Consider the following 17995-nt stretch of genomic DNA (forward strand, 5'->3'; position numbering starts at 1 on the left):
GCAGCCACAAAGCCGGTTGCTCAAGCGTAACATTCCTGCTTCCCTGCGTCCCGGGAGCAGCTGTACCGAAAAGATGCCGAGAATCCCTGCGAGGCTCCAAGGAAAAGATATTAACTCAGGAGGGGAGCAGCAGCGATATAATAAAAAGTCATAATAAAAGAGAGAAGCCACTGAGTAGATTAGCAGCCCGAGCGCTGCTTGGATTTGATCTCCTTTCCTCCAGCTTTTCTGTGCCGCACGGTGATCTGCTCAAACTCCTCCACCCCACCGATGCTCGGCTCCTGAATTTCAGGGAGATCTCCTGGACGCGTCCACGCAGAGAAGCCTGAGGGCATGGTTGAGAAACTGAGCTCGGTGTGAGCGCACGGGAGGGCAGGCAGGCACGCGTGGCGGGCGTCCGACACTGCCTCAGCCCAGCGCCCCGACGCCCGTGCTCCGCTAGGGCAGGGCCACCCGCTCCAGGTCTGCCCTCGCGGGAGAAATAAAAGGCAGATTCGGAGCTTGGTGTGTATTTCTCAGGTGCAGCAAAGGCAGCAGGATACGTCCCCCTACTTTAAAACCCTCTGGTACCTGCCACATACCAGTTCTTCCCTACTCTGTGCCAGCACGGAGCAGCGGATGGTTGTTCCCTGCCGGGCTGCTCCAGCAGCACTGACCCGCGGGGGCAGCGGGATGCAGAGGTGGGGTGTCCCCGTGGGGAGCAAGCAAACCCGCAGTCCTCACCCTCCGCACACCCCGGTCCGACACCCAGCACAAGGCGTGCAAGGACGACACTCCCCTTCGCTCCTTTAGAAACACCCGGGGCGATTTCGGGGGCACGGAGCATCTGCTGCCGGGAGCTGCCGGCTGCGTCAAGAATTTTGCTGTTGGTGAGAGACAGGAGCGAAGGGGGCGGCTGCGGCAGCGGCAGCTGTTCCCTGCCCACATAGGGCATTTAAATTTTAAAGCACACTTGCCACGGCTGTTTTCTCCACTGTCCTCATCCAGTTCGCAGAGACCCTGTCCCCGGGAGCCGCTGGCCCGCGAGGCACCCATGGGTTCACTGGTGGCCAAGCTCCTTCTGCCCACCATCAGCACCTTGGTCTTCCTCCCCACCATCAGCATCGCGGCCAAGCGGCGCTTCCACATGGAAGCCATGGTTTACTTCTTCACCATGTTCTTCGTGGCGGTAAGGTGTCCCCCTACCCCCCCTGCATGTTTCCTTCCCCCCCGAATACCCGCTGAGCCAGGTCTCCACCGGGAAGGGCAGCTGGACCTCACCCAACAGCAGTGAGCACGACCCCCAGAATGTCCATTTTCAGTTATTTCCCCACTATGTTGCAGTGCTGAGTAGCTGATTCTTCAGTTTAGGATGTCCTAAGGGGTGGCCTTACAGAGATTTAATGGTCTTTTATGGTTGTGAGGCTGGGGAGAAGGTTTGGGTGCAAAGCCACTTGATTGATGCGCAATGTTTTGGAGCCGGTTTTCCTCTTTGTTTTACAGCTGGTGAGTGGCCACGCTGAATTTGGGGTTTAAATTGTATCCAGAGCCTCTTGCTATGCTTCTGTTGTTTTAGCCAAAAGCACGTAGTCAAATTATTGATTTTGCAATTGCTAACTGGTGATGGGAGCAATGCTGGAGTCAGGGGAGCGTCTGCACTGGGAAAGGAAAGACTGAAACATGCTGCTGAGTTATCAAGAAAAATAACGATTAACCCTCCACCCTGGCAGAGCGGTTTGAAAACGTGTCTTTCACCAGGCTCGGAATCACCCTGCCTTCCCTCCTGTGGGAATAACGGGTGGAGAAAGTCAGTTGTCCGTACTTATACAAAATAATTCATATTCCTTCTCCCAGCAGTATGTGCTCTGTACGTCACGTCGCTGCTGAGTGCCTCTGCACACACACGGGCTGGGGACCTAAAGCAGCATCTGCACTGGAAAGTCTCCTATTTAACGCCATGGCAATGCTCTGCTAAAGGATACGAAGGAAATAGCCCAGCAACCCAACAGATATTGCATTTACCTCTTCTCCCCACCCATCTCAAGGCATCTCATGAGGGTTGTCGTGTCCCTTGTACGGAGTCAGAGAAACTGAGGCAGGATAAAGCACCTTCCCGGTGTGAAAAGCTCATCCGCGGCAGCAGGTTGGGTAAAGGAGGGCTCTGAACCAGGGCAGGCTCTTCTTCCTAAGGATCCACCACTCAGACCTCCAATTAAAACACAATGAGGGGGGGGAATTCTGCCAGTTCCATAAAACTAGTTATTAAAAACGTCCCAGCTGAGCGCCCCCCCAGCACCCCAGGGAAGCCAGACATCTAGGGTTTCATTTTGCACCAGTTTTGTGTCTGCTCCACCGCCCCGAGAAGCCAATAGGAAAATTGGCACGTGTTTTGACGGAAGGTGGAACAGGTCCTTGCCGAAGAGGTTGAAGAGACAAAATATCTGTGCGTGGGGAGGGGAAGGGAAGGGAAGGCAGCTGCCAGCATGGCCGGGGGGTGTCGGACGGGCAGCAGCTGCTGCTGTTGCCTTTCTTGTAGCATCCCACTTCTGCTCCCCCAGGAGACCTCATCAGAGCAGTGAAAGCATATGTCCATCGCAGACAAGTGCTGCGACGCCAGCCAGAAACACGCTCTTTGTCTTCCACCCTTTCTTCCCTCCCTCCACCCCCCGGCCCCGTCTCTGGACTCCCCGAACCCAATCTCAAGCAGAGAAAAGAATTACGGCCGTGGTGCAATCTTTTCGAGAAACCGCAGCGAGCCAAAGGACTCGCAGCAATTCCCATTATAAATAATATCAGCATCCCCGCTGGGCCGTGACAGCCAGGATTGTTCCAAGGGCGTCCTGCCAAGCGGCGAAGGGACTTCTTCAGAAACGGCGAAGGACGGTGGTGCTGCCACTGGAGAAGTCGCCGGGCTGAGTGCTCGGAGGAAAAGGCGAGCGCCAGGCAAACACTGGGAGCATTCCTCTGATCGCACTGGAAAATTTCTCTTGGCTTGGTCTGCATTTGTGTTGCATGACAATGGAGGGTTTTTTTGCAAATAACCTAATCAATGAGCTAATGGGCAGAAAGCAGCGGCTTTTAAGGGGGTGCACTAATGAGTGAATTCCCCAGTATTCAGTCTGGCCATATAAACCCTATTTAGCCTGGACAGTGACCTGGCACCCAGGCACATTTCATCAGGACACTCATTTTGAATTGTTTTACAAGAATCTTTCGCAATTAGACCCGTAACCCCAGAGTCCTCCTCCTGCTGGAGAGGACGTCCCTGCGCCGCCCGCGGCTTGGCTTGAAGCAGCTTGGCCATCAGATTGCAAATTCTGGCACAGACCAAGAGGCAAACTACAGCTCGTCCGCAAATAATTCTACTAAGAGAGAAGAATGCTGATTCTCAGGCAATTTGCAATCGGGAACGGTGACATTATCTCTCAAATACATTCATTACCGCCTATCGGTGACCCTGGCGTATTGGAGGCTGTTCTGTTCTGGCTGGCCATCCTCTCCACAGCCACGCAAAGGCTGTCTCAGGCCAGTTGATAAGAGCCTTTACCTTAGAAGCACAGAATCACAGAATGGTTCGGGTTAGAAGGGATCTTAAAGATCATCTAGTTCCGACCCCCTGCCACGGGCAGGGACACCTCCCACCAGACCGGGTCGCCCAAAGCCCCATCCAGCCTGGCCTTGCGTGTAAGGAACTAGTTTTCTAATGCTTTTTTCTCTTTTTTTTTTCTTTTTTAAAATAGTTTTACCATGTATGTGATGGCCCCGGCTTATCAGTGCTGTGCTTCATGCGCTACGATATCCTGGAGTACTTCAGCATCTATGGAACTGCTCTCTCCATCTGGGTGTCCCTGATGGGTAAGCACCGCTCTCTCGGCGTTCCTACCGGGCACCGACGTTTGCAGGTCGGGCAGGATCTCTTGGCATCGCTGCCGGGACGGTTAGTGGGTACAGCCCCCAGGAATGCTGTTGTCTTTGAGCTCCCGTCTGCAAGACTTTTAGCTCTGAGACAGTCCTTTATGGAAGCCAGCCTGTGCTACGGGTGAATCCATTTTTGTCTCGCTCATGCCTTGGGAAGCCATTGCACTCGGTGGGGCCCAGAACACACGTGAAAACTGTCCTGAGTGATGGCTGGGGTTTTGCTCTTGGAGACAAACAGAGCTCTGGCGCCGGGTGTTTGTGTCAGTCGGGTGTTCCTCTGCCTTCACCAGCGCTTACGCGTGTCCTTACAACAGCAGAACTATTTATATCAAATTGGCAAGTAACACGTGCAGCCTTGTGCTTTAGTTCAAGGCAGGACAGCACTATGAGATAACTCAGTCATAAACCTCGTATATCAGGGGATCTCCTGTTCCTCCTCGTTTTCCCCACACTGAGCCCATCAGCTCGTCCTGTCCGGGCTCGGGGGCATTAAGAAATGCAGAACCTGCCACTTCCCTCGGTAGCATGCAAACCAAAGTGCTTTAGTCAAAACAAATATATCTTCCTAGTTTATCAAAAGCCTAGTCTGGGCTGACGGGAAATATTAGATCTGCTTGGAAAAAGCAGAAATATATTTCACTTCCTTTTTATTAAAAATCTTGACGCTTTCCCTATTACTCGGTTTTCCTTTTCCCACATTCCCTTCACTTGCTTTTTTTCTCAGTTTGTTCCTCACTTGCCACTGAGACAAGGTATAAGAGAGGTGAAAAAAAATATGGCAGAAGTAAAGAAGGGGATGCTGTCCCAGGCACGGGTCTGTCCCTCCTCCGTTCTCTGCCAGGGAGCGCAGACAGCAGCATCCCCTTCCAGGGCACGCGACCGCATAAATCTTGCATTCAGGGAAAAAATGAGTGGGGGAAATATTAACTTTAAAAATGGCTCTGCTCCCCCAAGGCGCGAGACCCATGGTGGGCTCCCACACTGCCCACGGCGCTTCGGTGTTCCCTCTGCTCGGCTAGAAAAGGCAACGAGGCAAATCCCCTCCGAAGGGCGCTTTCAGTGGATAACGGCAGTGTCAGGGTAGGTCAGAGCTGATCCAGACACTTTGGCTCCTTGCAGCAAAATTCAACTTGATTGCTTCATTACTGCATTCAAAAACCTTGCGAAAAAATACAAATCCTGGACTACGATGTTTAAAATATTGACCCGCGGGGAAACAACAGAGATTAAAATACGGACATTATCCCTTAGCCAAACTCCCTATAAAACCACGATCCAAGGACATGGAAGGTGTGGTGACTGAAGCCCAGGGAAGCCTCTCGCCGTGGCTTGTAAAGCCCGAGCGCACATGTGCGGACGCAGACCCTCGGGCACGCTTCCCGGAATGCAAATCCAGGACAGCCATAACACAGCTGTGCGAGCTGGAAAAGCATGGAGCCCACTGGGATCCATAACTTTTATCAGTTATTACCCCATTCTGTGCTAAACAAAAGCCTCTAATAATTTACTCGCACTGGCGACTTCCAGCTTGCAAACCTCAGGCAGGTGCCGGCTCGGCCGGGCAGCCCGCTCCCCGTCGCACCGGCGAGCGCGGTCCCACCAGAGCGGGGTGATGGAGGCAGCATCGGGGTGAGCCGGAATGTTTGGGAGGGTTGGAGGTGTAGGACGAACCCAAGAGCCAACGGCGGGTGCAAGTCTTTGCAATCACCTCCGACTTCTTGGTCAAGGCAGAAAGGGGAATATGGGTGGGACATCTCCTTTAACTTCCACACGCAACACTGAGTGTAAGACCTCTAAAATCAGCTCCTCGACCTGCCACTCCGATTCCTCGGGACTCTTCGCCCCTGTGTGCCTCAGTTTCCCCAGCTGTGAGGCATAAGAAGGGCAAACGGGACCTGGATGCAATGCTGAGTGTCCCCAGGGCACCCAGACAGCCCCAGAAAGGCTTTAGGGGAGCAGGCGAGGAAGGGGGTGGGTGAGCTGATGCTCCCTGTGCTCGGTGCCGTGCAGCCCTGGCAGACTTTGACGAGCCGAAGAGATCGACCTTCGTCATGTTCGGCGTCCTCACCATCGCCGTGAGGATCTACCACGACCGCTGGGGATACGGCGTCTACTCGGGACCCATCGGGACGGCCGTCCTGGTGATAACCGTGAAATGGGTACGTAGGGAAGGGCACTGTGCCGGGGCTTTGCAGGATGCTCGTGGTGGGGAAGGGGCTGAGCCCTGCACAGAGGGCTCCGACATCCACCAGAGGTTTCCTCCTCGAGGACCAGCTCTCGCAGCACAGGCCATCGCTTCTCCTTCAGCCCGAGCAGAAAGCAGGCAGACAGCAAGCAGCCTTTGTGATAAACGCCAGATTCGATCGGTCTGAGCAATCTACCACATCTGTCCCTGCGTTTCTAATCAGGAGGAACGTATTTATGGAGTTTTTACAGCTACTCAGAGGCAGAGGGGTCTGCTAAACTGCCCCGGAGCCGGTGGAAGACGGGGATAAAACACCGTGATAAGGTGGGAAGGAATCTGCCTGTAGTCTGCCTGAATGTGGCTGGCAGCTCCTGGGACAGTGGGGCACCGTGCCACAGCGTGTGCCCCACGCGCAGCAGATGCTGTGACCTGGGTGGGAGCACGGGTGGCAGAGCCATGGGCAGGAATGGGCATGGCAATAAAAGGGAAAAGAGAAGTAATGGGGCAAAAATTGCAGGAAGATGCTGATGAGCATCATGGAAATGCAGCGATGCAAGTCCTGGCTACGGACTGTCCCTAAGCCCCGTCTACCACCTGGCCGGTAGCTAAAAGCAAGTGGCCATGACAGAGAGGGGATGGGCAAGGAGGGGACCAAGGCAGGGGACCACCCTGCTTCCCCCAGCCTGAGGATGCTGTGCTGGGATCCGCTCTCCCAGAGACTGGGATTGCGAGGGCACACGCTCCCTGAGCTGGGTTTGGGGCTGAATATTAAGAAAACGGGAACGAAGCAGGAGCAGCCCTGGCAGGAGGCAGGCAGAGGTGCTTCCCACGTGCGGGCAGGCCCCACAGCCTGGGGGGGCGGGTCTGCGGGCTTTGCGGGCTTTTATTTCAGCATTTATGGGATCTTTTGTATGCGGAGCAACCGGCTAAATCCAGGTGAATACACTTGGGGTGCTCTCTCTTTTCCTTCCAGCTACAGAAGATGAAAGAGAAGAAAGGGCTCTATCCAGACAAGAGCGTCTACACCCAGCAGATCGGTCCTGGCTTCTGCTTCGGGGCGTTAGCGCTGATGCTGCGGTTCTTCTTTGAGGTACCCGTTTGCGCACGCAATCCCTCTGACTTTACAAGGTGTAAAGGACGTTACCAAGACAGGAGACCTCCGCCTTCACACTGCCGGGCTGCATCCAGCCTCGGACAAAAACCCAGCTCAGACGCGGGTCTCCGGGCTTGGCGTGCCGGGGTCTGGTGGCAGGGACAAGGGCTTGTCCCCATCCCAGCCCCTGGCCCGTTAACTGCAAGTGACGCGCAGGGTGACGCTTGCCCTCTTTCTCCCCCGTTAAGTGAGTCACAAGGACAGAGGCCACGCTTTCTTCAGCCGCATGTGGTCCTCAAAATGGCTTTGTCAAATGCGAGCGGGGTTTTTTTGGAAACCGGGCGTGGGTGACTTAAGGACACCTCACAGAGCCACAGCAGGGACTGGATGTGACCCAGGCATGGCCGGATCCAAAGCTGGCTCACGCCAGAGAAAAGACTCTCCGTTGGCTCCCAGGGGCACTCGATCCCTTGTTTATAACCTTTTGCTCTCTCCACTTTGGCCAGTCCGCCCGTCCTGCGCAAAAGCGTCCGTCTGTCCCGCGCGGGGCCGGCGACCGCCCCCGGCAGCGCTGCCGGTCGCGCCTGCGCTCAGCCCTGCCGTTACGGCTGCTCTGTGCCTTGGGAGCTGCTAGATACAACCTCACAGTCATCCCCAAGGATTATTTTTCAAAGCATTTAGTAATTGCAAATTCTAGCAGAACATAAAAATGTCACTTAGCAGAAACCGCCTCCCCCCGCGCCCCGGCCTCGCCGCCGCGTCCTTTGCGGGGTAATGAAACACTTCATTCAAGAATTGGGAAATGTGCAAATTGGAATGTGTTAAATCCACTTTGACTTCTTTTTTTTTTTTTTTAAGGCTGGAAATCCTTTCTTCTTTGACAGCAAAAAGAGGCAGAATGCTCAGGAATTTTTTTTATTTTTTTTTTATTCCTTTCCTTTTGACTATGTGCAGAAACTTAATGTTTTGCACCTAACGCAGATGCCTCCCCAGGCACCGCTGCTCCCGCGGCCCCGGCAGGTCTCACTAACGCTCTCCCCGCTTGCAGGAATGGGATTACACCTACGTGCACAGCTTCTACCACTGCGCCTTGGCCATGGCCTTCGTGCTGCTGCTGCCCAAGGAGAACAAGAAGGCCGGGAGCGCCGGGACGCCCGCCAGGCTGGACTGCTCCACGCTCTGCTGCTGCGTCTGAGCCACCCGGGTGAGGGGGGCACTTGTTTTTCCGCTCCTAGGGTGATGGAAGGGCGCAAGCAAAAGCAAAATGCCAGCCCGTTGTGTTTTCCTCTGGGACACCGGCATCAATTCCCACCAGCTCCGTGCACACCCCGGGCTTTTCTTCCCTTTCCGCCATCAGCCCTAGCAGAGGTTGCGCTTGCAGTTTGCCATTTATCTCTGCTTCTCTCTGGAGAAGCGCTTCTCTGGGCTGCAACCCTCAGGAGACACTTCGCTCTCGGGCCATGTCACCACCTGGGCTGTCCCCTGCACCGTCCCCGGAGGACGTGAGTTGTCCCCCCTGTGCAGATTCTCCCAGCCTGAGCACACAGGGCTTCATTTTTCATGCCTGATTAACAGAACCTGTTATTTTTTGTGAGATGTTCGCTATTTTATTTATGCATTCTCTCGATGTAAATAATATATACTAACAAAGACTTTGCAAGTGTGCTGTGCCAGTGCCTCCTGCGCGGTGCAAGAAACTTCCCAGCTCAGGTCCCGCTCGGTCGAGGGCAGATGCCAGCCCCAAAGTGGAGCTCGGAGCACGGCCACCCCTTCCCCTGCCCGCAGCCATCCCCGGCCTGGCGGGACCTTCAACAGCGGGCACTTTGTCCTTGCAGACCTGCCCGGGCAGTGCCGGCAGCAGGTGCGCTTGCGGAGAGCCTCCTTAGTATGGAAAGTACATGGAAAATTAAAGGCAGAGAAAAGAAGCTCCTGGAGGGAGGGGGGAGGGCTGTAAGCCTATAACATCTCCTCTAACAGACTATTTACTATAGCAGAAGTGTATGATTTATTTAGACTGTCTGGGAAAAACGCCAAGACTATATGTCATGGACAATTAGAGCAGTATTGATATACAGTGATGTCCACAGAAAGCCCACATTAAGCCTGGGTTCCTCTGGAAGAGAAATCCACCCCGGTCATTCATCAGAGAAACTTCCTGCGACGGGGCAACAACCAAAACTGAATGAGCTTCCAACAAAAATATAAATGAATTATGAACCCCCGAGCATCCAAGAGTCACTGGCTAGGGGTGGCACAGCCGCCGCAGCTGCACGCAGAGGCAGCACTAGCAAAGAGTTTTCAAAGGGTTCCCCAGCACCTAAACCAACACAGCGCACCGGGGCTTGTCCAGCATCCAGCCCCCAGGACGTTCTGCAAGATGCTCTGAGGGTTTGTGTGCAACACTTCCCCCATTGCTTGCACGATACTGGGGTACTTTGCCACACAAGGACTGCTCAGGGCATCCCCAAAAAGCAGTCCCAAGTGCTTTGATTCCTAATTCAGAGCTGAATGCAAGAAGCACCTTGGCGCTATATGCAAGAGGCGGCTCCGAGGGTGCGCAGATGCTTCCCAAAGGGTCACCCACATGGGCGTCCCATAGCCAGGACCTCGCTGGCTTTCACTGAGTCGTCTCTCAGCACATCTCTCAGTGTGCGTTACCCCACGGTGTGCATTACCCCACATGCAGATCTCAACACTGACCCCCCCCCAGCAGCCTGACCAGCACCGCCAGCAGCCTCCATCCCTCCGCACACCCTCTGCTACTTGCTGCAGCGGCTGCTCAGAGGCACCCTGACCCCCCGACTCATTTGGTGACTATTTGGTCCCTCCAACGTGCCTGACCCTGCAGCAAACCGCGGCGGCTGGTGGGCGGCGTGGGCACGGGGGGAGCCCAGCGGATGAAGCGCTGGGAGGAGAGGCAGGGGGTGACCGCGATGCCTTACTGCGGCTGAGCGGGAGGGAAAACAGGTTGGCAAACCCCTTGCAAACAAGGAGGGCGCGTTCGCTAAGGCCCAGCTGAGTAAATGAAAGCTCCTGCTCCTACCTGCCATGCATTCAGGTGTGACGCCAAAAAAAAAAAAAAAAATAATCAAAAAAAGTGTATTGCATACAATAAAATCCCAGGCAAGGTTTGCTTTTTTCCCTCTCCCCTCTGATTCCCCAGGGCACCGCTCCATGCAAACCATCCGTCCCTTTGCACCCGCTGTGGGACCAGCGCCCGTCCTCGGGGCCGAATCGCAGCTGGGCACGTCCGCGGGGTCCCTGCCCCATCAGCCCCCGCCGCGGCAGCACCGGGCACCCCGGCACCCGGGAGGAAGGTGGACGGGGCTGAATTCGCTATCGCAGGGGCAGGATATCCCCTGCAATACAAACTGGGGGGGGGGGGGGAATATTATAAACATTTACAGCAACGTAGACAAAACAGTCTCTTGTAACCTTTTAGCCCTGCCGAGAGCTTTGCCTGTAAGAGCTCTTGAGCCCCTGCCAAAAATTCTTGCTGTTTTCATAAGAGTAGGTGTTTTCGTCTAAGGTGCAGTCTGAGTGCTGTGACCTTTGTCATGTCTGCTACTGAAATTTCCTGCTTCTCTGTTATTCTCTTCTTTGGTAAGACGATATGAAACCCAAAACTTTTATTGCCCCTTTTAAAGCGCCTTTATAGCTCCCCGTCTACTTCATATACTGTCTTATTCTCGAACGCTGGGATATTACTTATGGGATCCGGGCTTGATGCTGCAAAAGGCATTTGGGTTTTGCGAAGCCCAAACCGCCCAGGCTTTTTTTAAGATCATCCTGGGGGGGGGGAGGGGAAGAAAAAAAGAAGGAAAAAAGGAAAAAAGGAATGAGAGAGGAGGGACGGGGCTTTCTGCTCCGGAGGCATCGGCATCTGCTACCAGCGCAGCGGCAGAGAGCGGCAAGTAGGGCAGGCAGGAGCCTGCCAGCCTCCCCCCTGCTCCACCATGTCTCCCCAAGCACAAAAGCCCATTTGCCTCGTGTCTGGGCCGCAGTGACAGCGTGGGGTGCCCACTGGCCCCGGAGGGACGGCATCACACGGCCCCCATCCCCTGCCGGCTCTGCCCCGCAGCCAGCCGCTCAGATGTGGTGGGGCCCTGCAGCCAGTGCCGGACCCGGTGCTGGCACTGGGGGACGCCAGCCCTGCTCGGGGGGGCTCCTGCACACCCCATTTGCCCCCTGGGTTTCAGCGTCAGGACAGACCACATGAAGGATGCGTGTCCCCAGGCCAGGGCTGATGCAAAGCCACAAGAGCCGGGCGCCGGTGCCGAGGCTTCGTGCTCCCATCCCACCCCTCGGGCTGCGGGGCATCGCCTCCGCCACACGCAGGGACTGGGCTTGGAGGGGTCTCGCAGGACCTGGCTCCCCTCTGCGTGCTCCCCAGCATCCCCACGGCTGGAGGAACGGGGACCTGGCCTGCCGAGCGGGAGAGGGCTGGCCCCACTGGGATCTCGCAGCAGGCGCAGGGGCCAGCGCACAATGATGGGGTGGAACCGTCCCCTCTAGGGGACACACGTTCCCCCATCCTTGCCTGCAGCAGGGCCAGGATGAGAGGGGAATTAGGACCTACTCCTGCTCCAGGGGAGGCTTCCAGAGATGTCTAGTCGGGCTCGGTGCCAGCTAATCTTCCAGGCAAACTTTATCCAGATCCCTTTGGCTGCAGAAAGTGAAAAACTAGCCAGACCAAAACATAAAAGCCTGGTTTCTGCTGCCAGCTGTATGGGGCACTCCAGAAAATGCCTTATCACCCCGTGATTTTGAAAGACCGCTTCGGGTTATTTTCCACGCGCTGCTCTTCCCTCCTCACCCTCATTCCGCCGTTCCTCCATGCACACTCAAGTTGCGAGACAGCCTGGCCAGCCCTCCCAGGTGAACTCACAGACCATGGCTTTCCTTCCAACCATTTTTATGCCCTTTATGCCGTGCTGATGCTACCCTGCTTCAGAAAGTGCCGTTGCTTCAGCTTAAGGCAGATGTAGCTCATGGGAAGCGGAGATGGACAACCCAAGGAGATGCATCCACCAGGACTACCAGTGAAGTCCTGCCTCCCCCCAGGGAGCACCAAAGAAACCTGATTTCCCTGGAAATTCAAAACCGGTGATTTTTTTTGTGCAGGTAGAGGCAGGAGCTCTGTGGGGAGCCCAAGGGAGAGGTCTTGACCTGGGTTCCTCCATCACCCTCCAGTTGTGATGTGCAGGAGATGTCTGTCCTGTAACAGGGATGCAGGGGTGAAAGGGACTCCCCACCGATGTCCTACACAGACATTGTGGAGCCCTGGGACATGCTACAGATGCACTATGAGAAACCAGCCCCATCCATCAGCCTGGAAAAAAGGGGAGATGGAGCAACGGAAGCACCTATCTGGGACCACTCGGTATCTCTCAGCTTCGCTCCAGCTGCCCCAGCCCCAACGCATATCTTTTTCGGGGTGCACAAAGAAAATCTCCTGCACTTCAGAGGAGTCGGGGGGCAGCCAAGAATTGCCGGGTGGGATTTGCCATGGCTGGTGCTGCTCTGCAGAAACAACACCTTTCTGCAGCGGCGCAGTATGGAGTTAGAGCAGATGCAGCCGGGGGGTCAGTACAGCGGTACCTCCTGCGTGGGTGCAGAGCTGCCCAACCCAGCACCAGCAAGAGAAAAAAAACATCAACTCATCGGGATTTTGCTTAAAACAACGCCATACAAACATCCTGGGAGATTTTTCTTCTCCTCTTCTTTCCTCTCAGCCTTTCAGCAAGATTTCCAACCAAACTTTCCAACCAAACTTTCCAACCAAACTTTCCCGCCTGGTTGGCGCGGGCAGGGCAGCCCCATCCCGGAGCAGCTCGGCAGCCTCCAGCAGCGACGAGGTATTTTGGGGGCAGGGGGGAGCTCGGCTGCAGCGCCGCAGACGGGCTGAGCCGCTCGGCTCCCGGGGGGTCGGCCAGGGAGCCCCTCGCACACTCGCAGGTGTCCGCTCCCCCCCGGCAGCGCCGGAGACGGATGCGGATGGTGGACTCGACCCAAGCGAACAAACCCGAGCGCCGAGTCCCCGAGCCGGGGCAGGGGAGATGCGAAGCAGCCGGGCTCGCTCGGCTCTTGCGGGGATGCTTTCGCAGCTGCAAAAACTCGCTCCGGGTCCAGGTTGGGTGTCTCCAGCCTCCCCGCTCCTCCGGCGGAGCGGTCCCAGGGAACGGCGGTCCAAGGTTTTTGGTTTAGGCCAATCTCCCAGAAATTCTGTCATCATGCAGTGCATCACGCACACTCCCGGATCCGCATTACACAGAGGATGGCCCCGGTCCAGCGCCTCTTAAAGTCAGTGGAAAAACCCTCCCTCGCTACGATGGGAGCTGGCTCGGGCCGTATACGATCTGACAGACACCATGGAGCGAGAGAAGTTGTTTTAATCTGGGAATATCTTGTGGCCCCAAAGCTTCTTCTGGAGACAGACTGGGCAGCGCATCCGCAGAGCGGGTGCCGCTAAGAAAAGTTCCCAACCTTAACAACCGCCTTTAACGAACCGTCGTTATCTGATCCGCGTGCTCCGAATGCAAGGGAACCGCTCGGGTTTCCAACTGCACACATCATCTGATGCTCATAAAACGAACTGATCTGTCTGGAAGCCCCAGACCCTAAGAAACATTATTTCAACAGGGGGGAAAAAAAAGTCAATAATGCTTCATAAAACACCCGCGTGGGCAGACGGGGAAGGGTGGCTGTTCTCCCCTGCTTACCTGTGGTTTTCCAGCAAAGCAAATGTTCGCTGATAAAACTCACAATCTCCTTATAAAGGCAGGATCTGTTTTGCCTGTAAAAGGGAAGGTTTGGGGGAAGTTTTACACGCGTCTCTCCTCTCTTTCTGTGTCTTTATTTGCATTTTCGTTTCCACAGTAGTTGAGCTAATCTGAACGGAGCAGGAGCAAGGGCCCAGGTTATAACCAAAGTATCGGGTAGCACCTTCACATCTGGAAGGGATTTTGACACAAGTTCTCCCAGACTGTTACAGACAGTTTAAAAGCAAAATCTGATAAATAGCAAATGTTTAACAAGTCAATAGGAAGCTGCGTTTAGCGAGAACATGTGGCTCTAAAAACGGTCTAGCACCGCCGCGTTGCCAAGGCCCTCCAAACGCAGTCGCACACATACCTGCAGCAGGCGGCGAGGGTTTGCTGTGGCTCTGCCCGGACCCGGTCTCGCTTACAGAGGGAAGGATTAAAGACAGATGTGTCTTTGTACGTCCAGACATGTCCAACAGCCCTCCTCAAAGCCCGAGCGGGTCCGGAGCCTCCCTGCTTCGGTGGTAAGGGGCTTGCTTCTCCCGCCCAGCCTAAAGCCAGTCCCCTTCGCTTTCTGTATGCCCCCAGCCTGGGGTTTGGGGTGGGAAGAGGATAAAGGGAGCCGAATAGCTCAGGAAAGCCCCACAGAGCCCGTCCCTGCAACCCAGGCACCACTGCCCCCGGCACAGGAGTTTTGGGGCCCATGAGGACCCTCTGGGGTCGCTGCACGGAGGGTCAGAAGCACGCAAGGTCTCACCCTAATTTTGCACAGATTGGGGTCCATCAGAGCCCCAACCCAAAAACCAGAGGCATTTCCACCTTTGGAAAACCTTTGTCATCCCTTGAGAGCCGCAGCCTCCTCTGGGCAGAGGCCGGGGGCCGCCCGGGCAATGCCCTCCCAAGGAAAAGGGATGGTGCCAGCAAAATATCCCGGCACAAAAGCTCTTGCAGTGTTGCAACCCTGACTGGTTCAGGGAGACTTCATACCAATAAACAAATGACTACCCAAAAAGTGGAAAGAGGCATTAAAATAGAGAGAATTATGCAAGGAGGGGGGAGCGGAGGGGGAGAGGGAGGAATAAGAAGTGACCAGGAAAACCACCAGAAACCCTCCGGGATGCCTGCCTATATTTAAAGATAATGTGTCCAGCCGTCTTGCCAAGTCCCACTCATTTGGAGCTGGGCTCATGTTTTGGATTAATTTTAAGGCAGTTCCTAAAGCATCTCACTCGCGCAAGGAAGAATTTTTGCCTCCTTGGCCAAGGTGACCTTTTAAAAAATCTCACTCGCTATTTTTCAACATCTCACTCATTTAAAATTGTCATCGCCGGGGCGCTGCGGGGCACTCGGTGCAGACAATTCCTTTTCTGGTGCTCACCGGCCCCACGGTCCCGGAGCATCCTGGAGCGGGGCTGGGTGCGGGGCTGGTGGGGGGGACCATTTCCCTGCAAGTCGAGACCCTTCCCCTCCCCTGTGAGCATCACCCGACCAAGCGCCGAGAGCAGAAATCGCCCCTTCTGGATACGCGAGCCTCTCCAGGCCCCCCACCATGGGCTGCCTGAAAGTTTTCCACGGAAACTAGTCTTCCACAGAAAGTCAGATTTTTTTTATTTTTTTTTTTTCCTAAAATATTGTGTGGACGCACGCACACGCTCTCCAGACTGACGCCTTTGTTCGAGGAAGGGAAAAGTAAATTGCGAATATCGCCCCAGCCTGCGACTGCTCCATCGCACAAGGGTTTTCTGTGCAGCTCTTTGCTCAGAGCCGCCCCAGAAGAAGCCACCGCAAGACGTGCCCCGGTCTCCATGGGGAGGATGCACTCAAGAGGTGTCACCCCCTCCAGTCCCCCCAGCTCCCAGCCACAACACGGGGAGAGTTTTTGAGCAGAAACGTGAGAGCGGTCTCTCCCAGAAACACCACCCGGCCCACCTTCTCGCCCAGGCATCTGCAGCATCCTAATCACCCTGGAATCCAAAGCACGTCCACGGCAGGGCCCTCAGATGCTTCCCATTTAGCTTAAACGTTCGCAAAATGCTCAGCCACTGACTCACTGCAGGGCCCGGGACGAGCTGGCACGCCGGAGACGCTCGGCTGCCCTCGCCGCACCGCGGCAGGATCGTGTCCGCTAAAAAAAAAAAAAAAAAAAAAAAAAAAAGGGATTTTTCCAAAGTCGAGCATCCCTTGGTACTTTGCACCTGTCCCAGCACACCCAGAGCGCTACCAGTGAGCAAGCAGGATGTGGGACGTGCAAGCTGCTATTTGTGGCTGATGATCCCAGATGCCATGCTGGGGTTTTAAGGGAGCGATCGGAGCAATGGAGGAGAAAAGCGCCGTCTGCAAGGGAGTGGGAAGGGGCAGCCTCAGGGGCCCGGCTGGCAGCGGAGCGTGGGATGCGGAGCCCCTCAGCCCTGGCACCAGCGCTACGGGGAATCCAGGGGTTGCGGGTGGTCGGGAGCAACTCGGGATGCAAGATGCTCCGCCGCTGCCTGGGCTTTGGGGAGCCTAACAGGTAGGGCCAGATATTGTCTTTCCCTCACACCTCATGTCCTAAAGTTCCAGTGGCAGTATCGAGTGATAGCAGTGACCAGAACTTGTCCCTTTGGCTGGAAAAAAATAAATCACAAGATCTTGCTGCTCCCCGGGTCCGAAGGTACCAGACGCAGCACGAGGACATCCTTCCTGCGGCAGCTTTGGTACTTTAACATCCAGCCCTGGGGAACCAAGACAGAGAGAGGCAGCCACGAAAATGAGACAGACATTTGGGGTTTCAGTTAAGAAAATTTCCTCCAACCAGCAAGAAAAGTTGAGCTTGGGTTTGGCTGGATTTGGGAGATGAAGTTTTTGGGCAGCTCCGTGGCTTTATTTAAACCAGTTCAACCAGCCATCGCATAAGCTCATCCCAGGAGGGGAACTCAAGGTGCCTCTTGTGCAATAGATGCAGCTCTTTACCCAAGCAGGTCTGGGATAGCGCTCAGAGTTTTGCTCCATCTCTGTCCAGGCTAAAGGAAAGACCACACACAAAACGGTTTCAGGATGCCAGCAGCTGTGCACAAAGCATTTGGTTTACATTAATTATGTCTGGACAAAAAAAAAAAAAAAAAAAAAAAAGAAGAGGGGGGAAGAGAGAAGGAGAGCAAGCCGAGAAGAAAGGAGGGATGGAGGGAGGCTTCTGCATCGTCCTGATGAGACCTGCTCCCATCCCAAACGCAGACGGCAGCACATGCCGTGTGTCTTAACACCTCCTGCCCTGAGGGGCTCCTGCCACCCAGAGCAGCGCAGTCCTGCCCTGCGCGGTGCCTGTAAACGCCTTGGTGAATGAGAAGGACAAACGCAGCCCATAACGCTCTCAAAGACCCCAGTGGGACCCTTTCCTCCCAGCTTTGCTCCTCGCTCCGCTTCCCTCTTTCTCCTTTCCTGAGCAGAAATGGTCCCAAGAAAGACTGGGGAACATAAAGCAAATTCTGCTGCTGGCAGAGGGAGAGATGCTGGTGGTTACTGGGAAAGGAAGCAGCAAACGAGAGAGGAGAGTAAAATGTGGAGGAGGCGGATGGTAAGGGGAATCATTAAAACCAGAAAAATCCCCTTGGTTTCCCAGCAGCGCAGAGACCCCAGGAGTGGGCGAGCAAAGCCCGTCACCTCACTGGAGATGACCGTGAGCAGCAGGGACTCTTCCAGGGTCGGGGACTGCCACCCCCAGGGATGGACACCCTATACTGGCACAGCCCCATGAGCCCCCATCCCCTCCCCAAGGGCAGGAGGAGCCTGGTGAGGGGCAGGCTCAGCCTGAGCCTCAGCAACCAGCAAAGGGACCAGATTTCTGGGATCTCCACAAAGCAAAGCCCCACCGCGGCGGGTCCACGATGCCGCTCATCATGGGAGGGGGTAAGCACGGTTCCCACCATGGACCGTGCGCTGGGTTGTACCAGCATCACCCCACAGGCCCAGTTCCCAGGTGGGACACCCAGCCCCGAGCTCCCAGGAGCAAAGACCTGCCTGCGGGGACTGCGGGGAGGGACTGCAGTATGCTGCCTGTCACCTGCAGCAGCTGCTACGCCC

At 55.4% G+C, this 17995-nt stretch overlaps 1 protein-coding gene across 1 annotated transcript; it reads left to right on the plus strand.

Annotated features, from left to right (window-relative positions):
* Window positions 1-1033: 1033 nt before the first annotated feature.
* On the plus strand, window positions 1034-8746 carry MYMK (myomaker, myoblast fusion factor). Its single transcript, XM_063353330.1, has 5 exons — window positions 1034-1168; window positions 3720-3834; window positions 5908-6056; window positions 7056-7172; window positions 8224-8746. Exons 1-5 carry the CDS (start codon window positions 1034-1036, stop codon window positions 8368-8370), a joined length of 663 nt encoding a protein of 220 aa, XP_063209400.1. The 3' UTR covers window positions 8371-8746.
* Window positions 8747-17995: the final 9249 nt, after the last annotated feature.

This window comes from Chroicocephalus ridibundus, chromosome 15, assembly GCF_963924245.1.
Source record: "Chroicocephalus ridibundus chromosome 15, bChrRid1.1, whole genome shotgun sequence".
Taxonomy (NCBI): Eukaryota; Metazoa; Chordata; class Aves; order Charadriiformes; family Laridae; genus Chroicocephalus; species Chroicocephalus ridibundus.

Excerpts from the sequence above, each read along its gene's own strand:
- MYMK (XM_063353330.1), top strand. The coding sequence starts at position 1,034 with ATGGGTTCACTGGTGGCCAAGCTCCTTCTGCCCACCATCAGCACCTTG. Across the intron at positions 3,835-5,907 it reads CATCTGGGTGTCCCTGATGG|CCCTGGCAGACTTTGACGAG; the intron begins GTAAGCACCGCT and ends GGTGCCGTGCAG. Across the intron at positions 6,057-7,055 it reads TGGTGATAACCGTGAAATGG|CTACAGAAGATGAAAGAGAA; the intron begins GTACGTAGGGAA and ends TTTTCCTTCCAG.